The 25,175-nt window shown below is 46.5% G+C and overlaps 1 protein-coding gene across 1 annotated transcript in view; it reads right to left on the minus strand.

The window, feature by feature from the left end:
• Positions 1-18,646, minus strand: part of TSGA10 (testis specific 10) — a 418,936-nt gene extending 400,290 nt beyond the window's left edge. Inside the window, 2 exon segments of the mRNA XM_033947421.1 lie at positions 748-963; positions 18,523-18,646. Coding sequence (XP_033803312.1) covers positions 748-963; positions 18,523-18,642 — 336 coding nt within the window. The 5' untranslated portion in view covers positions 18,643-18,646.
• Positions 18,647-25,175: the final 6,529 nt, after the last annotated feature.

The following is a 25,175-nucleotide window of genomic DNA, read 5'->3' on the forward strand; positions in this document are numbered from 1 at the left end:
ATCTCACACTGTGGGGGGGGATGGAAGATGGCGGCGGGTGGTTTACTTGCCAGCGGGGAGGTGTGGGCGGCGGCGGGAGTTGGTTTACTTGCCATTGGGGGAGAGTGGCCATCTCCCCCGCTGCAGAGGGGAACGGGTCAGGTCGTGGCAGGGATTTGTGCAGCAGGAGAGTGTGGGTATCTCTCCTGCTGCAGGGGGGATGTCACTATCATTTGTGTTTTCCACCGCTGCTGCAGGGAAGGGGTGTTGTGATGCAGCAGAGATCTCTCACATTGCATCACAACACAGGGGCAGCGGGAGAGTGTGGGCATCTCTCCTGCTGTTGCTCTTTGGGGGTTTTGACGGCGGCGTTGACAGCAGCATTTTTTCTGCGCATGTGCTCATCAGTGATGGGCATATGCAAATTAGGAAATCTTCGTTGCTGTCCACCGACCTCATTTACATGTGCAATTTTTAAAGAATATCTCAGGTTTTTTTAATTCCCGAGGATATAACACTTGCTGAGAAACAACTGTTTCCAAGTGTTTTAATTCGGTATCTAAACGGCTGCGTTAGCAGACCATCGCTTTTTAACACGGATATTTGAAACTCCTGGGCTCAATGTCTTGTGAATAGTATTAGTGCACCACAGGTTGGCTCCAAGCTTCCATTTTTCTAATAGACAATTTTATATAACATGGAAAATGTGATTCCCGTAGTTTTTGTATTAGCATTCTTTTAAACATTAAAAAAAGTAAATTATATTACCTGTGCTTCTCCGATTTCCTGTTCAGCAGTATCACACACCAGCTCTTTGTCTTCTTCTAGCTGCTCTGCTAATCTATCAATTTCAGTCAATTCTTTGCACAGCTGCTCATTCTTGCGAGATAAAACTTCCAACTGATTACTTACAGCCACCTTACTGTCTTGCAGCTGCAAGACACGATACTCTAAGTCATGGTTTTTCTGCTGAAGTTCTTCGATCTAATAAAGGAAACACAAAAAGAAATGGATGATCATATCAGAAAAGACAGTATCAGATTTTATCAGGCTAATCCTATAAATCTATATAATTCCCTAGCTGCGCCATATCCCATAAATATGAATGAAACAAATAATTGTGTTAAATATCATATCTCAATTAAGGAAACATGTTCAGATTTTGTTCAACTATTCCTCTAATCTTAATCCATGGTTTATAATATACTGTACAGAACCAGAGTGGAATTGTCCCAATCAGAATGGTGTACACCAAAAACAAACAAACCTTCAACTCAACTGATAAATGCAAATGCTTTAATTCATCCAAAGTCTCATAAATTCATCCAATGACTCGACATGCACATGTTTTGGCCTAACCGGCCTGCCTCAGGAGTCTTGTGAGCCTCCGATGGGTATATTAGAAAATCATATGAAGCATAAAGATACACGCACCCTCTAAACGTGGCCTTTGGAAGTCGTAAAGCACTAAAAATCACTTGCTTTACAACTTCCAAAGGCCACGTTTAGAGGGTGCGTGTATCTTTATGCTTCATATGATTTTCTAATATACCCATCGGAGGCTCACAAGACTCCTGAGGCAGGCCGGTTAGGCTGAAACATGTGCATGTCGGGTCATTGAGTCATTGGATGAATTTATGAGACTTTGGATGAATTAAAGCATTTGCATTTATCAGATGAGTTGAAGGACTTTTTTTTTTTTTGGTGTACACCATTCTGATTGGGACAATTCCACTCTGGTTCTGTGCTTTTGAGTTTGTGGTTTTGTTTCCCCTGTTCCATTTTGCACCTTTTTTATAATATACTGTACCTCTTCATACAGTTCCAAAGCATAGCTTCAATGCCAGTCTTCCAATATTTGCAATCATAATCAAATAGGAACAATCAGTTCTCTCTTTCATCATTCATATGCACAGCCTTGGGTGAATTTCTTCATATAGACATAAAAACAACCTTACTGGGTCAGACCAATGGTCCATCTAGCCCAGTATCCCATCTTCACAGAGGCCAATTCAAGTCACAAGTATCTGGCAAAACCTCAAATAGCAGAATTCCATGCCGAACAGTAGCTTCCCCCATGTCTGTCTCAACAACAGACTATAGACTTTTCCTCCAGGAACTTGTCCAAACCTTTTTTAAAACCAGCTACATTAACCACTCTCACCACATCCTCTGGTAATACCAGAGCTTAACTATTCTCTGAGTGAAAAAATATTTCCTCCTATTGGTTTTAATATTCCAATAAAAACATGTAGACATTACTCTTTTGGACCTGTGCTTGCATACTTTCAACCCTCTCAGGTTGCTTCATTCCAAGTATGCTTAAATGAATTATATGCCTCAGTATTTAGAGAGTAGGATAGTGTAGTTACATCCATAGAGGAATCTTTCATCGAATATGATAATTTAGACCAGGGGTGCCCAACACGTCGATCACGATCGACCAGTAGCTCAGGAAGGCAACGCGAGTCGATCGCGTGATAGACTCATGTTGCCTTCCTGATCTACCGGGCCGATCAGCCTTCCTCTCCAGTGTTCTCTCTAGGGCCTTTTAGCTGGGCGGTCTGCCCAGCTGTCATCTGCTGCTGCCGCCGCTGCTGAACATTAAAAAAAAACCGGCTTGGAGATTTCAGCCCGTAGCGAACTTATGCTCCGTGGCTCTAACGTGTGCGTGCCGGCTTCCCTTCTCTTCCCTCCGAAACCGGAAGTTATGTCCGGGGGGGGGAGAAGGGAAGCCGGCACGCACATGTTGAGAGCCCTGAATCAAGCGTTCGCTATGGGCTAAGGCGGGAGACAGGTTAGTGAAGCATTTGCTCTTCTTGCTGCCGGGTCCTGCCTACTTTCTGTTTCCACGAAGGCAGGACCCGGCAGCATTTCCCCCAATAGGTCGATCGCGATCTTGGGCCAATCAGTCTTCCTCTCCCCGACGGCAGAATTGACGTCGGGGAGAGGAATGCTGGTCGGCCGAAGCAGTGAGAGCTTGGGGCGGCGGCGGCTTTCGGGCCTGTTATTGGTGGCGGTTTGGGTCCTGGTCCCCGATGGCAGTGGCTTGGGGGAGGGCAGGGAGAAAGAAAGAAAAAGGGCAGGCAGGGAGACAGAAGGAAAGAAGAGAAACAGAAAAAAAAGAAAGGGAGGCAGAGAGAAAGAAAGGGCAGGGAGAGAGGAAGGAAAAGTTGGGGGAGGGAACGAGGTCTGGAGGAGAGGAAGCATACAGGCTAAAAGAAGGGAAGAAAGATTGGATGCACAGTCAGAAGAAGAAAGTGCAACCAGAGACTCTTGAAATCACCAGACAAGGTAGGAAAAATGATTTTATTTTAAATTTAGTGATCAAAATGTGTCTGAATTTATATCTGCTGTCTATATTTTACACTAAGGTCCCCTTTTACTAAACCACAATAGAGTTTTTTAGCGCAGGGAGCCTATGAGCGTCGAGAGCAGCGCTGGGCATTCAGCGCAGCTCCCTGCGCTCTAAAAACTGCTATCGTGGTTTAGTAAAAAGGGAGGGGGGTATATTTGTCTATTTTTGTATGGTTGTTATTGAGGTGATAGTGCATAGAGTCATCTGCTTTGACCTCTTTGAAAAACCCTGGAATAGGAATGATAATTAACATTTTCTATGCGTACAGTGTGCGTTGTGTTTTTTTAAAATTTTATTGTTGGTAGATCATTTTGACTTGGTCATTTTAAAAGTAGCTCGCAAGCCCAAAAAGTGTGGGCACCCCTGATTTAGACTAACTGAAGCTCAGTCATACTTCTCTTACATGTTTTTCACATTTTCTTCATATGAAGATTAAGAAATACAGTACACATCAAGCCTGAACTTGCACTCACAACTGTTTGCTATTTCAGGGCTGAAGTAATTGAAACTGGTAAGACAATGGAGAGGGCCTTTTCAGTGAGAGTGCTGCAGCTTTAGAATGTCTTCCCTAGTAAGCTTTGTAGAAAGATGATTTGCAGGAATTTAAGAAAAGGGTTAACACTTCTATTTTCTCACACTTTTTGGGAGGTAGTTCAGGGATAGGTTGAAGAGGGGCTGTGATTTTTGGGAGTCTAGTTTCTGAGGTTATCTGAAGTTTATATTGTATATGAGGGGCCACTTTAAAGTTCTCAGCCCAACCAACAAAGTTGGGGCAGTCTCCGTTGACTGCTATACACTTAATCCAGTGATTTTCCACTCTTTTCATTCTGTCAGAAAAATACAGAACAAAAAAAGTGGAAAATTTCTGGACTATGTTTATAGCTTTCGATGGAGCATATTGTTGGTTGGGCTGAGAACTTTTCAGTGGCCCCTTGAAAATCTGTCATAGTGGAGAAGACTGAGAACCAGGGAATCCCAAATGAAATCCCACTGTGATTCCTTGTGATCTTGGGCAAATCCAGCGGCATACCAAAGGTGGGGTGGGGCAGCGGAGCAGGTCCACCCTGGGTGCAGACAGCAAGAGGGTGCACGGAGTTGCCACAGGGCTGAAGTCCACATGCATAGAGGCTTTGGCTCCATCAGCCTCTACCTTAATCTGACATCAATTTCCTGTTTTGGGCAGGGGATCAGCAGACTGCAGCCATGTAACTGCTCCACGAACACCCCCCCCCCCAATCTGGAGGAGGGATGTGGTGTGCCTGAAAGAGAGTGTGCTCCGCCATGGGTGGCAACTAAGCCAGATACGCCACTAGGCAAATCATTTAACCATGCCATTGCCTCAGGTACAAACTTCTGCAAGCCTTCCAGGGAGGATAACCATACCTTTGGGAAAAACTGGACATGTCCTCTTTTTAGAGGACTGTCAGATGCCCAGATGTTTTTTTCATTCAGCATCTGGGTAACAGGTGCTTGTACACATTGTGTGGCTGACAGCCCAGATGTTTTGGTTTTTTTTAAATGGTGGCATCTGTCCGGGTTTAGCCAGACGCCCCCACCTACCTCCTCCCCAAATCCGGCCACTGTAATTTAATCTTTGTCCAGCCGGCAGCAGTGAGGTGGCCCAGCTGATGCCAGCTTGCCCTGGAAGCCACCTCTCTGCAGGTCCTGCCTACACGGGAACTGGAAGTCACTGTAGAGAAGCGGCTTCTGGGGCAGGCCAGCAGCAGCAAGCTCACCTCGTTGCTGCTGTCAGCTGCCTGAAGATTAAATTATAGCAGCCGGGCCCAGGGAGGAGATAGGTGGGGGAGTCAGGAGCTAGAGAGGTCAGGAGGGGAAGAAGCATCAGAGGGGGTGATGGGGCTGGAGAAACAGCAAGAAAGAAAGAACAAACTATGTGAAAGAAGGGTTGGAGAAAGAAAGAGAAACGGACCACGAGAGGGGTATAAGTGAGGCTCAAGGCGGGGTCATACCTATCATACCTGAAAGTAAAATGGCTTGAGCTAAAACTGAAAAAGACAAGCTAAATCCAGATTGTTCTGAACACTGCACGGAGTGGTTTTCAGATTCTATAGTATAAAATTATAAATTTTTTAATTTTTTTTTTCAAGTTGTAGCTGAACATTTATGCCCAAACATTTTTGATGACAGAAAAAGTACCAAATAGAATCTACAAACTTTTAGATTTAGAAGAGAATCTGTGGTAGGCAGCAGAGTGCTCCGAGAAGTGGAACAGACTTAATGCATTATCAGGCAGGTGATCTACTGCATAGATTCTTAGGGGTAAATATTTAGCCAGAAGTGGTAAATGTTTTGCTTACCGCCACCAGCATTATTCCAATATATTCAATGCCGGGCCACGTGCAGACTTTGGCACTGAATATCCAGTTTATGCGGCACTAGCCAATACATAAAGCAGTTACTTACCGTAGCAGGTGTTATCCAGGGACAGCGGGCAGATATTCTCAACATATGGGTGACATCCACGGAGCCCCGATGCAGACAGCTTCACAAGCAGACTTGCTTGAAGAACTTTTAGAAAATTGGCAACTGCTGCACTACTCATGCGCAAGTGCCTTCCCACCCGAGGTAGGGCGCGCGTCTCCTCAGTTCAGATAGCTAACTAAGAAGCAAACAAGGGGAGGTGGATGGGTAGTGAGAATATCTGCCTGCTGTCCCTGGATAACACCTGTTACAGTAAGTAACTGTGTTTTATCCTAGGACATTCTCAACATATGATCTCCAAGCTAACCAGAATGGGATGGTGGGAGTGTTGGCAATTCAGGAAAATAAATTCTGTAATACTGCCTGGCCAAAGTGGCCATCCCGTCTGGAAAACAAATCCAGACAATAACGAGAGGTGAATGTATGAACCGAGGACCAAGTGCCAGCTATGCAGATTTCCTCAATAGGAGTAGATCTAAGAAAAGCTACAGATGCCGCCATGGCTCTAACTTTATGGCTGCGATTCGACCCTCTAGATGCAGTCCAGCCTGAGCATAGCATAAAGAGATGCAAGCAGCCAACCAATTGGAGATGGTTCGCTTGGAAACTGGATGTCCCAATTTGTTTGGATCAAAGGAGACAAAAAGTTGAGGAGATCTCTGTGGCTTAGTCCTTTGCAAGTAGAAAGCCACAGTCCAAAGTATGAAGAGCTGTTTCACCAGGATGAGAATGAGGCTTTGGAAAAAACACTGGAAGAATAATGGATAGATTTAGATGAAATTCTGAAACCACTTTAGGATGAAATACTGTGAAAGGTGGGCCCACTATTAAAGCTTGTAGCTCACTGACTGCGAGCACACATGAGAGCAATGAGAAAAATCACTTTCCAAGTAAGATATTTCAGATGAGCCGAAGACATTGGTTCAAATGGAGGCTTCATCAACTGAGCAAGAACAACATTGAGATCCCAAACAACTGGAGGCGGTTTGAGAACTGGCTCGACAATGAAAAGTACTTTCATAAATCTGGAAACAACAGGATGAGCAGAGAGGGATTTCCCTTCTATAGGCTGATGGAAAGCAGCAATTGCACTGAGATTAACTCGAATAGATGTGATTTTGAGGCCTGATTGAGATAAATGCAACAGGTAATCCAGAACTGAAGACAAGGAGGTAGATTGAGGCTTTTTGTGATGAATGGTGCACCAAGCAGAAAATCTAGACCATTTCTGGTTGTAACATTGCCTAGTGGTGGGCTTCCTAGAAGCCTCTAAAATGTCCTTGACAGATTGAGAGAACTGGAAATTGGCTGTTACATTGAAAGGTACCAAGCTGTCAGGTGTAGAGACTGCAGGTTGGGATGAAGCAGAGATCCCTGACTCTGTGTAAGCAGAGACAGAAAAACTGGTAGAAGAAATGGCTTCCTGCTGCTGAGTTGAAGTAGAAGGGCGAACCACGGTTGTCTGGGCCACCGAGGAGCTATCAGAATCATGGTGGCATGTTCATGTTTGAGTTTGACAAGACAGTCTTGAGAATGAGAGGAAATGGAGGAAATCCATACAGAAACTGATTCGTCCATTCCAGAAGAAAAGCATCTGCCTCCACATGGTGAGGAGAGATTATCCTGAAGCAGAACTCAGGCAGTTTGTTGTTGTGGGGAGACGCAAAGAGATCTACTTGAGGAATTCCCCACCGAGAAAGAATATGATGGAGAGATGACAAATTGAGTGTCCATTTGTGAGATTGCAGAAGATGACTCAATTTGTCTGCCATACATTCTCTCCTTGAATTTAGACCGCTTGTTGTGAAGAATTGCCCAATTCCAAACCTTCTGAGCTTCCTGGCAAAGAGGAAGAGATCATGTTTCTCCCTGCTTGTTGACGTAGTACATGGTTACTTGATTGTCTGTATGAATGAGGACTACTTGATCATGAAGAAGATGCTGAAAAGCTTTGAGAGCACTGAAGATCACTCTGAGTTCCAACAGATTTATGTGATAACGATCTGTGCTGTATCAATGCCCTCGAGTATGGAGACCATCGAGGTGAGCCCCCCAAGCGTAGGTTGAGGAATCTGTCGTGATGACCTTCTGATGAGGGGGCATTTGAGAACAGTAGACCTCTGGAGAGACTGGAAGAGAGCATCCACCAGTGGAGAGACTGTCTCAATGAAGGAGTCACTGTAATGTGCTGAGAGAGTGGGTCGAAAGCTTGCGCCCACTGAGATGCCAGGGTCCACTGAATTCTGAGATGAAGTCTGGCAAAAAGAGTCACGAGAACTGTAGAGGTAATGTGACCTAGCAGAACCATCATGTGTCTCGCTGAGAATGAAGTGAGGGATGAAACTTTTTGACAAAGTTGAATGAGAGCATCCTGACGTTGTTGAGGAAGGAATGCTCTGAGTTGCACAGTGTCCAGTACAGCTCCAATGAACTGTAGAGTCTGAGAGGGCTGTAGTTGGGATTTTGGAAAGTTTATTTCAAACCCCAAACTTTGGAAGAACCAAATAGTCCGTTGGGTTGCTACAATGAAATGTGGAATCTTTGAAGAGCCAATAGTCCAGGTATGGGTAAACCTGAAGACCATGGTTGCGCAGAGCTGCTGCTACTACTACTACACACTTGGAGATGATGCCAGGCCAAAGGGTAGCACTCTGTATTGAAAATGATGATTTTCCACCTGAAATCTGAGAAACTGGCGAGAGGCTGGATGAATGGGAATGTGAGTGTAAGCCTCTTTGAGATCCAGAGAGCATAACCAATCGTTGTGATCTAGAAGGGGATACAAGGATGCTAGAGACAGCATCCAAACTTTTTCTCCAACAAGAAATTTGTTGAGAGCTCTGAGATCCAAAATAGGTCATAGATCTCCCGTCTTCTTCAGGACAAGGAAGTTACGGGAGTAAAACCCCCAGCTCTGCTGTTCCAGGGAAACTTCCTAGATGGCACGGAGGCGAAGCAGAGCTTGAGCTTCCAGAAGAAGAAGGGTGGTCTGCGATGGATTGGAAGGATACTCTCTTGGGGGAAGATCTGGTGGAACCTGGATGAAGTGAAGAGAGTAACCTTCCCTGATGATAGTGAGGACCCAGAGGTCAGATGTAATGAGTTCCCATCAATGGTAAAAATGATGGAGACAACCCCCAATGGGGAGAGGAAAGGATAGAGGCAGAACGATTGAGGTTATGCTCTGTGTTAGATGGTCAAAAAGACTGAGAGGCCTTGGGTGCAGCAGGATTCTATTTTTGCTGCAGTTGCTGTTGTTTCTTAGGAGGCGGCCTTGAATAGGGTGCTGACTTTTAAGGAAAACACCTCTGGTAAGATGGAGTAGGTCTATAATCCTTAGTGGTGGAAGGTTTTGGATTTGGCCTGATTATGGAAGCAAACGACTTCTCATGTTCAGATAAGCAATTTGTAGCTGCCTCAACAGAGTCATCAAATAACTCATTGCCTTGGCTTGGGATGTTAGCCAGTCGACCTTGTAGATTTGGGTCCATATCTATGGTGCGGAGCCAGGCTAGCCGGTGCATCGCCACCGAGAACAAAAGACCCTAGAGGACATTTCAAACGCATCATATGCAGCTTGAACCATATGTATGCAAAGTTGACCCAGAGTGTGATGCATGTGTTGAAACCCTGGAAATCAATGTTGAGGAAGATACTTGAAAAAAATCAGGCATGGCGTTGACCAAATGCTTCAGGTAAGATATGAAGACAAAGTTATAGTTCAAAATTCGGTTTGTCATCATTGAATTTTGATACAGCCAACAACCAAACTTGTCCATGGTCCTGCCCTCTCGGCCAGGAGGGACAGTGGCATAAACTTTGGCAAGGTTGGTTCTTTTTAAAGAAGACTCCACAAGAAGAGACTGATGGGATAATTGAGACTTCTCATATCCCTTACAATGGACAATCTTATATCAAGATTCCAACTTTGCTGGCACAGCAGGAACGGAATATGGTATATCAAGATTTCTTTTGAAAGTTTGAGAAAGAATGCCATTCATGGGTAATTTGAGAGACTCCCTAGAAGGATGAGACATACCCAGTTCTTCCAAATACTCCTTAGAGTATTTTGAGTCAGATTCCAAAGTGATGTTAAGATCTTTACTCATTTGGCATAGAAACTTGGTAAAGGACACCGGATCTGAAGAGGTATGACTTCGTTGAGGAGAAGGTGAATGGGAACCCCTCGAAGTACCTCTCACAGCAGAGAACAAAGGTGAAGCCTCTCTGGAGTATTGATACCTGAGATCTGAGTCCATAGGCAAAGATGACCCACTTCTGGAATGTGAAGAAAACCTTGCAGGAGAAGAACTCAACTGACGAGAATGATGAGGCTCTATAACAGATCTCCTCGACAAAAGAGTTGGTGGTCTCGAAGAGTCTCAATGCCTCGATAAACGAGACCTGTCTCGCGAAGAAGACCTGGGCCTCGATGAATACCTCGACAAATGATGTGGAAAACTATGCCTCGAATCACGGTCCCGTGATTGAGTCAGATTCAGCCTCGAAGATGAATGTCGAGGAGTACTCGTTCTGTGCCTCAAAAAGGGCAACGCCTTATGTGAAGAGGTTGGACTGGAAGTCGGAGAACGACGGCAAGACACTGATAAGGACTCAGCTCCTTGTGTAAAGGTATCTTGAGGCACTCTCAATGACTTTACTCCTTGTTATACTACTGAGTGCTCAGGCTGGACTGCAGGAAGCAGAGTTGAGGCAGAAATTAATTTGGCAAGCATGTTACCAAACTCCTGATGCAGAATAGTTTCCAATATATTCTGCAAAGCCGGCACCGAGACCACTGGATCTGGTACAATTGGTGTGGCTATGGACTCCAAGGAAGACGACCTCGAGGAAGAGTGTTGCCTCGATTTTAAGACACGTTTCATGGATAGCCTCGGACCCATCGGTTCGAAGGGTGGCATGTCCGGAGGGGTTGGCTTAGCTATCTTACCTGAGGGAGACAGTGATGATAACGTCACCTCAGTTAACTGATTTCCCTGAAGACGAAGACTTCCCCATCAAGGAAGGTTTGAGCGAGGTCGAGGTTCAAGGTTTTTGCCCCGTAGAAGACTTTGTTGGAGTCGAGGTTGGGGCTGGAATTGGAGCCAAGGCCTTAAGTAAAGGCCGATCCATTCCCCTGAATATTTTTTAAATCTGGACTCGACGACATTTAAGGGCTCGATTTTGAAGTGTAGAACAGTGGTCACACGACTCTGGACGATGATCAGGTCTCTAAATACTATATACACCACTTGTGTGGGTCAGTGATGGAGATCACGCTTTGACACCGCCTACAGTTCTTGAACCCTGTGATCAGCCGGGACATGGAATGAAACACGGCCACGGCGAAATCGAAGCCCGCAGGCTGAGGCCGCAGAGTAGGCCCTGCCATGACACAATTAAAAAAAACAAAGCTTTTTTAAAAAAAAATCAAACACGCAAATAACACAGCGACCCTGTAAAGAAAATACACAAACCGCGGTGAGAGAAGGCACGAGTTTAGAACTAACTCTCGCGCAGAGCCTTGAAACGAGGGCTTCTCGGCTCTGCAGAAAACTTAGAACTGAGAAGACGCTGAGGAGACGCGCGCCCTATCTCGGGCGAGAAAGCACTCGTGCATGCGCAGTATGGCAGTTGCGAACTTTCTAAAAGTTCTTCAAGCAAGTCTGCTTGTGAAGCTGTTCGCACTAGGGCTCTGTGGATGACATCACTCATATGTTGAGAATATGTTGCCTGCTTGTCCTGGGATAACTGGTTACGTCGATATTCAGAACTAAAATGCCATGGGTTGCCACATAAAGACATAACAGTCCCATTTATGTAGTTACCCTAACCGGTTAAGTACTGAATATCAGCATTTAACCAGTGAAATGCCAACTCCACCCCAAGAATGTCCCAAAATAGCCAATTTTCACTTAGGCACTAACCTCTAATTTTCAGTGGCCATAACCAGTTAAGTGCTGCTGAAAACTAGAGGATAGCTCTACACAAGCAATTTAACAGGTCTGCGTCTGTTTCTGGCTGGTTACATCATTTTAATATCGACCAATTGATTCTTAGTTTGTTAGTTTTTTAAATATGCCCTCTCCCTGCCCACCAATCTCAAGACTACTAAATAGAAAGGCTTCAGTGAGTAGCATGGAAGATTAGGTTTTTACCTTCAATAATCTTCTTTCTATTAGTCCCTGTAGGATTCCATATGCTAGATGTTCACTCCCAACCTGCAATCTAGGAGTTGCAGAAATCCAACACTTTTCTGAGTATATGCTCTTCCCCCTTAGACCGAGAGCTAGAGCCATATCCAGTTGAGTCTCAAAGCCAAGCAACATACCTGAACAAATCCATGACAAGGGGGGGTACAGGGGAAGATCCCCAGCAACATAAAGAATTTCTGAACTGGTCTGTGCTGCAAAACAGGAAACAAGTAATAAACAGGCACTAAGGCAACCCAGAAAAACATTGAGGAACAATGTAGAACTAACCTGCTGTGTGTAACGAACACCCACATGAGACAGCCTTTAGTTAAGCATACTCACAGAAGTGAAAAACTCCCCACAGGATTCATCAATTGGCTGTAAACTCTTCAAGCCTGCAAGGTGAATAATTAAGGCAGAAAGAAGCAGGCTATTTCAAACAGCTGAGTGTACACAGAGAGGGCGAGTCACATGTAATCCTACAGGGCCTAACAGAAAGAAGATTATCAAAAGTAAAAACCTAATCTTCCATTCTGTTATGACCCTTCTGGAATCCATATGCTAGGTGATGTACCAAAGCAATGGCAGCAGCTAGGGAAGGACAGAAGAGCCTGCCCTTAACACCGAGGTCTCAAAAATGGCATCTGAGCGAGCCGCCACAGCCACTCGGTAAAACTGGGAAAGTTATGAAAAAAGAACCAAGTAGCCACCCTGCAAATTCATCTGGATGAATCGTGTGAGACTCCTCCCACAACACAGCAACACTTCAAATAAAATTGGCCTTAAGAGAAACCAGCAGCTGCTTGCCGCGGGTGATGTAAGATGCGGAAAATGGCTAGTCAAACCCACTGAGCAATCGAGGACTTGAATGCCAGTCGACCACAGCAAGGCACAGCAGTGTGGACATAGAAGTGATCAGACAGCCAGATATCATTAGTATTCTCCAAATAGTGGAGCATGACTCCTGACATCCAAGATGTGCAAGATCTGATCCTGTCACTCCAAATCTGAGGAAGGAAACGCAAGCAAACAAACTTCCTGGTTGACACAGAAGGTGAAAACCAACTTCAGTAGAAAGGAAGGTACAGTACAAAGAACAACTCCTGCGTCCAGAATACAGAGAAAGGGTTTCCTGCGTGAAAGAGCCTGAAGCACTTAAATACGCTGGTGAGACAATAGTGACCAGAAGGACAGTCTTGATCATCAGATCCAGAAGAGTAGCTGCCATCAGTGGCTCGAAAGGGGCTTCCCCAAAGCCATGAACGATGTTAAGATTCCACAAAGGGAAAGGATGATGTAAGGGATGCCACAAATGAAGCACCCCTCTCATAAATCTGGTCACATCTAGATGAGCAGTAAGCGAACTAGAGTCTACGTGCTCGGAAGCATAAAAAAAACCTGTACCCTGAACTTCAAGGCAGGCCACTGCGAAAACCTTCTCAGGCCTGCCAGAAGAAAAGCCAGGACCATCGAAATGAGAGCCCTTTCATGTTCTACTTGGTCCTTAGCACACCACTGTAAAAGGCCTTCCAGGCTGTGGCATAAGATGTTATAGTAGAGGGCATTTTTAATCGCTATATCTGAAGAACTATCGCTATATCTGAAGAACTATATTATATCAAGGCTGAGAGCTCTAGAACCATGCCGTAAGACCAAAGTGCTGTAGATGCTCCATGGGCACTGGCCCAAAACTGAGAAGGTAGCGACAAAGAGGGAGTTGGAGCCTCCTATCTCGCTGAAGACCAACAAGATCCACATACCATGGATGATAAGGCTAGTCTGGAGTACACTAGAATCACAAGGTTGGGATGTGTCACCATCCTGCAGATGACCCGATCACCCAGAGACTACAAAGGGAACACAAAAGGAGCTTGCAAGCCATCCAGGGCTAAGCATCCAGCCCTAAGCCTCTACGCTCTGTTCTGGGTCTAAAGAAGCACCTGAACTTTGCATCCTCTGCAAAGAGGAGGGGGGAAGAGGAGGAGGCATGGACGCTGGACTGCAAGTAGGGAGGGAGAGGAGGAGGCATGGATGCTGGACTACAAATAGGGGGGACAGAGAGGAGGAGACATGGATGCTGGACTACAAGTAGGGGAGCAGAGAGGAGGAGACATGGATCCTGGACTACAAGTAGGGGGGGACAGAGAGGAGGAGACATGGATGCTGGACTACAAGTAGGGGGGGACAGAGAGGAGGAGACATGGATGCTGGACTACAAGTAGGGGGGGACAGAGAGGAGGAGACATGGATGCTGGACTACAAGTAGGGGAGGACAGAGAGGAGACATGGATGCTGGACTACAAGTAGGGGAGGACAGAGAGGAGGAGACATGGATGCTGGACTACAAGTAGGGGGGGAGAGAGGAGGAGACATGGATGCTGGACTACAAGTAGGGGGGGAGAGAGGAGGAGACATGGATGCTGGACTACAAGTAGGGAGGAGAGAGGAGGAGACATGGATGCTGGACTACAAGTAGGGGGGAGAGAGGAGGAGACATGGATGCTGGACTACAAGTAGGGAGGAGAGAGGAGGAGACATGGATGCTGGACTACAAGTAGGGGGGAGAGAGGAGGAGACATGGATGCTGGACTACAAGTAGGGGAGGACAGAGAGGAGACATGGATGCTGGACTACAAGTAGGGGAGGACAGAGAGGAGGAGACATGGATGCTGGACTACAAGTAGGGGGGGAGAGAGGAGGAGGCATGGATGCTGGACTACAAGAAGGGGGGAGAGAGGAGGAGACATGGATGCTGGACTACAAGTAGGGGGGAGAGAGGAGGAGACATGGATGCTGGACTACAAGTAGGGAGGAGAGAGGAGGAGACATGGATGCTGGACTACAAGTAGGGGGGAGAGAGGAGGAGACATGGATGCTGGACTACAAGTAGGGGGGAGAGAGGAGGAGACATTGATGCTGGACTACAAGTAGGGGGGAGGGGGAGGAGACATGGATGCGGGGCTGCGAGTGGGGGGGGACAGGAGGAGACATGGATCCTGGACAGCAAGCGAGGAGAGTGGAGGTGAGGGGACGTTGATTCTAGACCTGCAAAGGGAGGATGGGAGAGGACATGAATGCTCCACTATAAGTAGAGGGGTGAAGAAGAGGGGATATGGATGCTACACCTGCAGAGGAAGAAGGGGAGGGGACACAGATGCAACACCTGTGGTGGGGGAGGAGAGGGAAGGGGACATGGATGCTTGACCCGTAAGTAGAGGGGAAAGGGGATGAGAAGAAAACCCAGACCAGAAAGGGGGGGGGGGGGGGCGGTGAAAAGAAAAAATGCTTAACCATAGAGAGAAGCAGAGATGACAGACCATGGGGAGTATGGAAGGAATTCAGGGTGCAAGTGAGAGGTGGTAGGTGAAGTGAGGGGACATGGATGCTATACTTACAAGTGGGGGTGATGACTAAGTCCAGAAAGAATATGGGAAGGGAGGAAGAAATTCTTAGCCAATGGAGAGAGGGAGAGATAAATGCCAGACTATGGGGGCCAAGGAGAGTATTTAGGGTGTAAGTGAGAGAGGGGTGGGATTTAGAGGGAAACACAACTGCAGTTGGAGGGAACTGAAGAGGTTGGAACCTGAGAGGAAGAAGCAGTAAGGAATTTCAGGCCTCAGAATAGGAGAATTCTACGTAAAATATACAAATAAACTGCTGAATTTTGAAATATTGTGCTTAGAATTTGCAAACATTTTGCGCAGAATTTGCAAACTTTTTGTGCAGAATTCTGCCAAGAGTAATAGAGTGCCTGTGGTACTAGAAACGCCTTTTCATTTTTCTCAGCCTTTTGTGCTTGTGCTCTCCTGTTTGAAAGAAAAACTAGAAACTTAATTCCATTGTTAAATTGTACACCTTGGGCTGGAAGCACCCCACACGGTAATTACGACCGTGCAGGGTGCTGTGGGCTGATTTTTTTGGCCAATTTCAAAACAGCGATCAATGTTCAAATGGCTTCCCATGCAAATGAATTTTGTGGAGGTCTGCTGTAATCCCATCCGATCACTTGTTTTGAAAGCGACTTTCACTCGTGCGCAGAGCTGATAGGGGAGCCCAAACAGCTGAGTGGCAGTGGGAGTCCCAAAGTAGCCTCCTGCCACTCAGCTGTTGGAGGCTTTATTTCTTTAATGACATAGATGTTGTGCCCCATTAAAATAAAAACATGCTGGCTCCTCCCCTGGACCCCCTACACTACCGCCCCTCACTCCCCCCCGGCAAGGATTCTAGGCAGGAGTGAGGCCCACTCCCTCCTGCCTCGGCACACTTTAGTGCATCTGTGCACCCACCAGGGCCTTCCTTTAGGGAATTTGGTGAATTGATGGGTTGGAAGGGGGGCTTGTGACCTTTGGGGTGTGGGAAGAGTTGGGGGGGCCTGGATGCACTAAAATGTGCTGAGGCAGGAGAGAGTGGGCATCCCTCCTTCCAAGGATCTTCACGCCAGGAGGCACACAATGTGCAGGGGGTGTTGGGGGGCCTGGATGCCTACTCCCTCCTGCCTTGGTACATTTTAGTGCCTCCACCTCCCCCTGACACCCCCCCTTCTGACCCTCCCATCACTCCACCAAAGTCCCCAAAGGAAGGCCTTGGTAGGCTGGTGGGGTCAGGTCAGACACCCATGCCCCCCCACACACACTGCTCAAGGACATCCCCCAACTCCCTCGTATCTTGTTGTATGCATGTTGGCATTGAAATCTGGCAGGAGGTATGCCAAACACTCCCACTGGTAGGCCCCGCCTCTACAAAATGGCAGACCTCCTGGGATGCACTAGGAGGATGTACTAAGTCAAATTGACAAGTTAAAGAGAGATAAATCACCTGGCCGAATGGTATACTTCCCAGGGTACTGAAAGAACTCAAACATGAAATTGCTGATCTGCTGTTAGTGATCTGTAACCTGTCATTAAAATCGTCTGTAGTACCTCAAGATTGGAGTGTGGCTAATGTTACACCAATTTTTTAAAAGGGTTTCAGGGGAGATTTGGGAACTTACAGACTGAGTTTGGTGCTGGGCAAAATATTGGAAACAATTATAAAAAATAAAAATAAAATTGTGGAACATATAGACAAACATGATTTAATGAGACAGAGGCAGCACTAGTTCAGCTGAGGGAGGTCTTGCTTCACCAATTTGCTTGACTTCTTTGAATGTGTGGATAAAGGCGAGCCAGTTGATGTAGTGTATCTAGATTTCCAGAAGGCTTTTGATAAAGTTCCTCATGAAAGGCTCCTGAGAAAATGAAAGAGTCATTGGATAGGTGGCAATGTTTATGGTTATCGGACAGAAAACAGAGGATAGGGTTGTATGGCCATTTTTCTCAGTGGGGGGGGGGGGGTAAATAGTGGTGTGCCGTAGGGATCTGTGCTGGGACCGGTTCTATTTAACTTATTTATAAATTATCTAGAAATTGGAACTACGAGCAAGGTAATTAAATTTGCAGATGACACTAAACTGTTCAAAGTTGTTAAAATGCATGCAGACTGTAAAAAAACTGTAGGACTTGGTAATTTGAGGACCTTAGCATCCATTGCTAGATGCCCTAGCTACGTTAGGGCATCGACGAGAGGGCTTGTTTTAATATTAATGACTTCATTTTAATACTAATGAGATCATTTTCATGGTAGAGTCGGAGAATGAACGAACACACAGAAAAGCACACAGTGGGCCATTTTGTACTTCAGGTCGGCAAATTAGGTCCGTCGATCGTTAGGTCAGAAAGTTTTATGCATCCCGCCCCCTGTCCTTTGATTAAAAAAAAAAGTGGTATATTAAATGAAAATAAACATGATCCTTGCAGTGCTATATAAATATTTAATAAGGGATGTTGAGGAAAAATAGTATATGACTACTGCTGAAAACAAGAAAAAACACACATCCATAAAGTTCATTAGTATCCTTAGCACAGAAGATAATCACAAGTCAAAACATTTTCTTATTGTTTATTGATAAAACTAGGTTTTGTTCCAAGGTGATCATATTTCTATTACAAAAAAAGATACAATTTCAAATTAGATTTCATAAAACAAAGGACAGAATTGTTTCATTCCTGAGCTAATATTTACGAATTGGTTAATTTTGTGCCTATCATGACAGGAATGAACCTCTCCCCTATACCGAGGTACACTCAATCTCGCCGTAATTAGATGACATAAACAGCTGACTATAAGCAGACCACATTAAACCGAAGCCAATCAATTTTTTTAAAAATATATCTTCCTGAACATCTTCAATACAATTTGTTCAAATTATATACCCCTTTCTACAACAATATAATGGTGTATTGCTTTTTTGAGGCTTTTTTTTTTTTATTAGAGTAGTGGAGCCTTTTTAAATCTAGAAAAATCGCTGTCCGACAGAAGCTCCATAACCATATCTAAGTAAGTAACAAACGAACCCTTTTCAATATATAATTGTGTATATTGTTTACAATTGTCACACGGCTACTTTATATTTAAAAAAAAACAAAAAACACCACCACAAATATCATCTTCAGGAAGGCTAAAAGTAACATTTTGAGTGAGCGTATCCTGCTTCTTAACTTATATATGTACCATCACTGCAGGTTGAAGCAGCAAATGCAAAATGATCCTATTTTTGCTTTGCAAAGAATGTTTTCCGTTTGACACTGAAGAAACTATCACCATGCCAACCTCTGATTTACAGATGAACATGCTGCTTGCTGGCTAATTTTAAGTAACTTTTACTATGGCTTGGAGGCGGAGTTTTAAGATCTGAAATAAAGAATCCCCCCCCCCCCCCCCCAGCTGATGTATGGGTGCCTAAAAAGCCAAAGTTTAGTTTCTCGTCTTCGTTCCAAACATATATCAAATAAGGTCAATGGAAGTAAAATCCGGATCTCGGTCCTTTTTCTTGAGCCATATGGTAAACCTGAATATACAGTAGCCCGATTTAAATTAGACGGCTCATACTTTACTAACACAATTCTGAAATCATTCATACAGTCTAAGCGTATACTACATATAGATATTACACCAGTGTCATTCATTCCTGCTTTACTGTGTACCTTAACTGCCATTCGCCTCTTCTCATTACTGTTTTTTGAAGCCATGACATCCTACAGCTGATCCACAACTCCTGCAGTAATCATACAATCTCCCTTTCTCTCTACCCCGGATTGCCCGCCCTTTTTCCTTGTTTTCCCTCCTTCCTTAGAGGCACCAGAATATCAATTGGCAGAAACCCAAGTTATCAATACATAAGCCTTATCTCACCTCCCTCCCTCCCTAAGGATTCTAATCTATTGTTCTCCTCCCATTCCCCATAATCTTGTTCTACCAACTAAACTGGAAGTATCAATTCCATTCTCACAAACAAACAAACAAAAAAAATCTAAAGTGCAAGAAAGCGCTACATTGGAAAAAGCACGGAGACCACAGGTCTGGAAATTGAGACATTTCCTGCATTCTGACATTTTAACATATGAATTGAAACGCTGTAACTTTTGCAAATGTAGTGGATCTTACTCCCATTTCTACTCATGCTGACTAGAGATCATTTAACTCAGAAGAGGAAGCAAGGCAACAAAATAAATAACACATTAATCCTAGATTGCAATCTAACAATTATGATTAAAGACCTGATAAGATCATTTTTGTTTGACGTGATGACGTCACCTAACGTGAAGAAACATACCCTCCCCCTATCATCACGTGTCACGGATTTGTGGTTTCAGGGTTATTTGTAGTGAGAATTAACTTGGCTGAAATTTAGAGGGGCTCTCTGGTCATACTTAAAACTGGTGTTGATCTGTAGAGATAACTGACGCCCCACTCCACAATAATAAACGACTATGCAATACCTCCAACAAAGTAATGTGATAGGAGCTAATACGTGAGACATGGAGGAAACTAGTGGAGCTGCTTGTTGTATCCTGGGTAAATACATAAAAACAAGTGCCTTTGTGGTCTGCAGCTTGTTGCTATGTGGGAGTAAGAAAGCAGAAACGCACTGGGCACTTACTGGTTACACGTCACTGGCTGTACCGTAGGAACGGGCTTCCTGGGCGCTGCTGCTCCTCCTCCCGGCCACAGTTAACAAAACTCAACTTCCCTCCACCCCCAGCCGGCACCAGACAATTAACAGCCAACTGCAGCTGGTACCGGCAGAGAAAGCGCTCCAGCAAATCAGAACCCGCGCTTCTAGTCTGAGTTCGCAGACATCGCTATTATAAAGAAGCGGCCAGTACGGACTCCAGCTCAAGCTCACATTGTTGCGTTAAGGAACGTGTTGCTAGGAGATGGCGGCGTGCCTAACAACAGAGACGTTGCGACTGCTGTTTATGCTGTGGAAATGTTAAATAAATAATACCTGACCGCATCCACTGTATAGAGATTTACCTCTTGCACGCCTTACAAATACTTGCAGTTATAATGATTCCTATTTTATGTAGAAAAGCACAAACAAAAGTCGTGACCTTGTAATACCTGAACATGAGATCATAATCCAGAGTTCTGACATCAAGGGTTGCCAGCCCTGACCATACTGTAGGCCCTACAAGGTTTGTATATTTTATCTGTAAGTTCTTGTACAAACCCATGGGATTCCTGAACTTTCACCTCTGGTAGGAAGCTTAATTTGCATACTTTTGCTCCTCCTCTCTTACCTCAAATTCCTCAGTTGTCAGTATTTTTTTATTTATTCAATTTTCTATACCGTTCTCCCAGGGGAGCTCAGAACGGGTTTTTATCCCAGGACAAGCAGGCAGCATATTGTCAACATGTGGGTGATGTCATCCACAGAGCCCTGCAGCGGACATCCTCGCAAGCGAGTGCTGCTCCGCACATTTGCCTTCCTGCCCGAGTCAGGGCACATGTCTCCAGCGTCTCCTCAGTTCTTAGTTTTCCGCTGAGCAGAGAAGCCCTGTTTCTTAGCTCTGCTGTATTTCTAAGTGCCTTTCTCGCACCGCTGCTTTCCTTTATTTTATTTCTTGATATCGTACAGTTCCTTGCAAGGGATTTGAGAAAGCTCAATTATCTCATCAATCCTTGGTTGTGGAATCCTCTTTAAAGAAAGCTAATTCCTCCAAGGTCTATGCTGCTGTTCCTCCGGGCAGGGAAGGACGTACCATGGATAAGTTTGGCCGTCGTCTTTACCAAAATTCCATGATGGCTAATAGAGTCCTCAATTATAATTTCATCTTCACATCCTACTTTAAGTACTACATTAAAACCATGCCTTATTTCTTTCCTGACTTGGCTGTCCATCGCCTGCCTGCATTTAAGTAACTGCAAGAGACTTTTTCTCAAATTCGCCTTTTCATGCTCCAGGCCACATGATGCCTTTGAGTTATCATCTAGGGTGACTGCCTTTGCGATAGCAATGCAACACTTGGCCTGGCTACGCATTGTGGATATGGATCCCAACTTGCAAGACTGTCTAGCTAATCTACCTTGTCAAGGTAATGAGCTTTTTGACGATACCATCGAGGCAGCTACCAAGCATCTTTCTGAGCATGAGCGATCTGTTGCCTCTCTGGTGCAGCCTAAGCCTAAGGCTCCATCTGCTAAACCTTATAAACCACCTCCACGCATTACCCTCAAAAGTCTACTCCGGCTTTTTCCAGGCCTCCTCCTAGAAGACAGCAGCAGCAACAACAACGTCAACAAAAACCTCAGACTCCTGCTGCAGCTAAGCCAACGCAGTCTTTTTGACAATCTGTCTGAGCATAATGTCCACCTGCATCCATCAGACTTCTCTTCTGCCCATAGGAGGTCGACTCCATCATTTTTACCAACAATGGGAGCAGATTACATCAGACCTCTGGGTTCTCACCATCATTCGGGAGGGTTATTCACTTCAATTCATCCAAGTGCCACCAGTTCTCCCTCCAAGAGAGTTTCCTACCAGCGTGTCGCAACTTCCCCTTCTTCTTCAGGAAGCTCAAGCTCTTCTTCGCCTTCGAACTGTTGAGGAAGTTCCCCTCAACCAGCAGGACACGGGCTTTTATTCCCGTTATTTTCTAGTCCCAAAGAAGACGGGAGATTTGCAACCTATTCTGGACCTCAGAGCCCTCAACAAATTTCTGGTCAGAGAGAAGTTTTGGATGCTATCTCTTCCAACACTGTACCCCCTGATGGATCAAGGGGATTGGTTATGCTCTCTAGATCTCAAGGAGGCTTACACTCATATACCAATTCATCCAGCCTCTCGCAGATTCCTGAGATTTCGGGTAGGAAATCTCCATCTTCAATACCGAGTTCTTCCTTTCGGACTCGCCTCATCCCCCAGGGTCTTCACGAAGTGCCTCGTAGTGGTAGCTGCAGCCCTGCAGATGCAAGGCCTTCAGGTGTTTCCATACCTAGACAACTGGTCAGAGCGTCATCTCAACAGGAGGTTACTGTAGTGACCCAACGGACTATTACGTTCCTCCAAAGCCTAGGATTCGAAGTCAACTTTCCCAAGTCCCAGTTGCTTCCCTCACAAACTCTACAGTTTATCGGAGCCATACTGGACACGCTTCAGCTCAGAGCATTCCTACCTCAACCACGTCAAGATGCTCTCATTCACCTTTGCCAACAAGGGTCTTGTCTATCGACAATCTCAGCGAGACAAATGATGGTCCTGCTCGGTCACATGGCCTCTACAGTTCACGTGACTCCTTTTGCCAGACTTCACCTTCGAGTTCCTCAGTGGACCCTGGCATCTCTGTGGCGATAGGATTGCGATCCAATCTCTCAGCATATTACAGTAACTCCTTCTTTGAGACAGTCTCTTCTCTGGTGGATGCTCTCTTCCAAACTTTCCAGAGGTTTGCTATTCTACTCGCCTCTGCATCAGAAGGTCCTCACAACAGATTCTTTGACCTACGCTTGGGGGGCTCATCTCGGCGGTCTCCGTACTCAAGGCCATTGGTCCAGCACGGATCGTCTTTGTCACATCAATTTGTTGGAACTCAGAACAATTTTCAATGCTCTCAAAGCCTTTCAACATCTGCTACCCGACCACGTGGGCCTTGTTCGGACGGACAACCAAGTGGCCATATATTATGTCAATAAGGACTTCCGGCGGAAACATGGAGTCGTAGACAGCGTGTTGCTACGGCTCCGCTACACCTACCCACGGCGCGGCAACTAACCGGCATTACTGCCCCCTGGTTCGGGTCAACAGTGGCTCGGGGGAGGTTGCTGAAGGAGCGGAGCACCTTGTAAGAACTTCTCTTCGCGGCTCGGCTTTGCCGTGTCGGGACGGCCGGGGGCCACGTGGCGCCGCGGGTGGCGTGCGGCCGCGAGTCGGGTCTGCTGGGCTGCTCCCCTGCCGTTCTATATCTGTGTGCAGCTTCTCCTCGTGCAGTGGAGGTTGCTGGGGGCGCGGCACGACTCTGCACCTGTCCTCCTGGCGGCCCTGCAGTTGCGATTTCGGGTCTCCCAGGGCCTAGTGGTGCTGGTGAGGGCGGATGTCTGTGACTCTGATCCCGGAGTGTGGAGTGGCTCTCCCCCAGCAGGTTTGATTCTGGATTTGCTCTTTTCCCTGAACTGGAAAGCTTACTGGAGGCACGGTGCGTCTCTGACCTCATCCTCCTAGCAGCCCGGTGGTTTCGGTCTCGGGGTTCCCGGTGGCCACGTGGAGCAGCAGAAGACATGTGGTTGCACCCCTGATATCCAGGCACGCGGCGTGGCTCTTCCTCTGCAGGCCAGATCCCGGGTTTGGTCTTCTTCCTGTGCTGGGGAGCTTCCTGGTGGCGCGATTAGATCTGGGAGCCTGGGGTAGGCTCGCCATGGCGACTAAGGCGGTCCGGAAGGATCGGGAGAGGAGTAAACTGCCAGAGGCCAAGATGGCGGATCCCGTGGCGCCTCCATCGCCGGAGGCTCCTCACTCATCCTGGGTTTCCGCAGTCACGGCGGAGGTTCAGGCTGCCCTCGAGGGCTCTCTGGGGGACAAGCTGCAGCGCATACTTGATAAACTGGACATGCTGGACCAGCGATTTGCCTCCCTCATGTCGGAGGTCAAGGAGACTCAGCAGCGGGTGAGTGCTGCCGAGGATCATGTTCAGCAGCTTGCCCGGGAGCAATCCGCACACACTACAGCGTTGGCGGCGTTGCGTGCCAAGGTGGATGACCTGGAGAACAGATCCCGCCGTAATAATCTTCGGTTTGTTGGCCTGCCTGAATCGGTGCGGGACGTGGAGCTGGGGGCGATGTTGGAACGCTGGTTGCCTGAGTCTTTATCTTTCTCATCTTCTTCGGGCCCATTGCGGGTGGAGAGGGCGCATCGCTTAGGGCAGCGGAGAGAAAATGCTGACAGACCTCGGGTGGTCATTTGCCGTATCCTGAACTATCATCATAAGATGGAGGTCCTACGTGTATTGCGGCAGGGCAAGAAGCTCTTGTATGACAACAAGCCCATACTCTGCTTTCAGGACTACTCAGCGGAGGTTTCTCAGGCACGACGCAAGTTTTCACCTTTGTGCACCCGTCTCATCCAGCGTCACATTGCTTTTTCTCTGCAATACCCGGCTCGCCTGAGGTTGACTCATCTGGGTAGAGCTCATCATTTCGACACCTTGGAGGCCGCGCAGCGTTTTGTGATGGAGATGTTGCCTGAGGAACCACCACAGGGAGCAGCTGTGGACTAAGGAGATCCCTGTTGGGGCCGGATCTGTGGTTCGAGTTTGGACTGGGGGTCTTTCTTCTCTTCCTTCGAGTTGGGGCTCTGGGTTTTCTTGTAGTTCTGCCTGGCTGGTGGGTGGGAGGCAGGAGGGGGGTTGACCTGTTGGTTCTTTGTTAGATGGGGTCTGTTCCTGACCTATTTGGGTTTCTGAGCGTTGGGGATTTGGCTTGGTGAGTGTGTTTGCGGGTAGGTGGTGTGACTGTGGTGTTCGTGGAGGGGAGGGGTGAGTTGAGTGTATGGGGGGGTTTGGCTGCTGGAGGTTGCTTTTACTATTATCGGAGTTGTGGGGTTTGCGGGTTGGGGGTTACTGGTCATTATTCCCGTGGGTGGTGTAACTGGTTTCCTGGAAGTGATGCCCTTATTGGGGTGTCTTGGGTGTGGAATGGGTGAGGGTTGGTTGGGGGAGGGGGATCGTGGGGTGGGGAGGGGGGTGGCTGGGGGGGGGTCCGCAGGGTTTCCGGGTTTCGGGGGTGGGGATTTTTGGGGTCTCTTGGGGGGGGGTTAGGGGGTTCTGTGCTAGGAGTTTGACTTGGTGGCAGGGGTATGGTTTGATTCTTGGGGTACGAGGAGGCGAGAA

This window comes from Geotrypetes seraphini, chromosome 6 (assembly GCF_902459505.1).
Source record: "Geotrypetes seraphini chromosome 6, aGeoSer1.1, whole genome shotgun sequence".
NCBI classification, from domain to species: domain Eukaryota; kingdom Metazoa; phylum Chordata; class Amphibia; order Gymnophiona; family Dermophiidae; genus Geotrypetes; species Geotrypetes seraphini.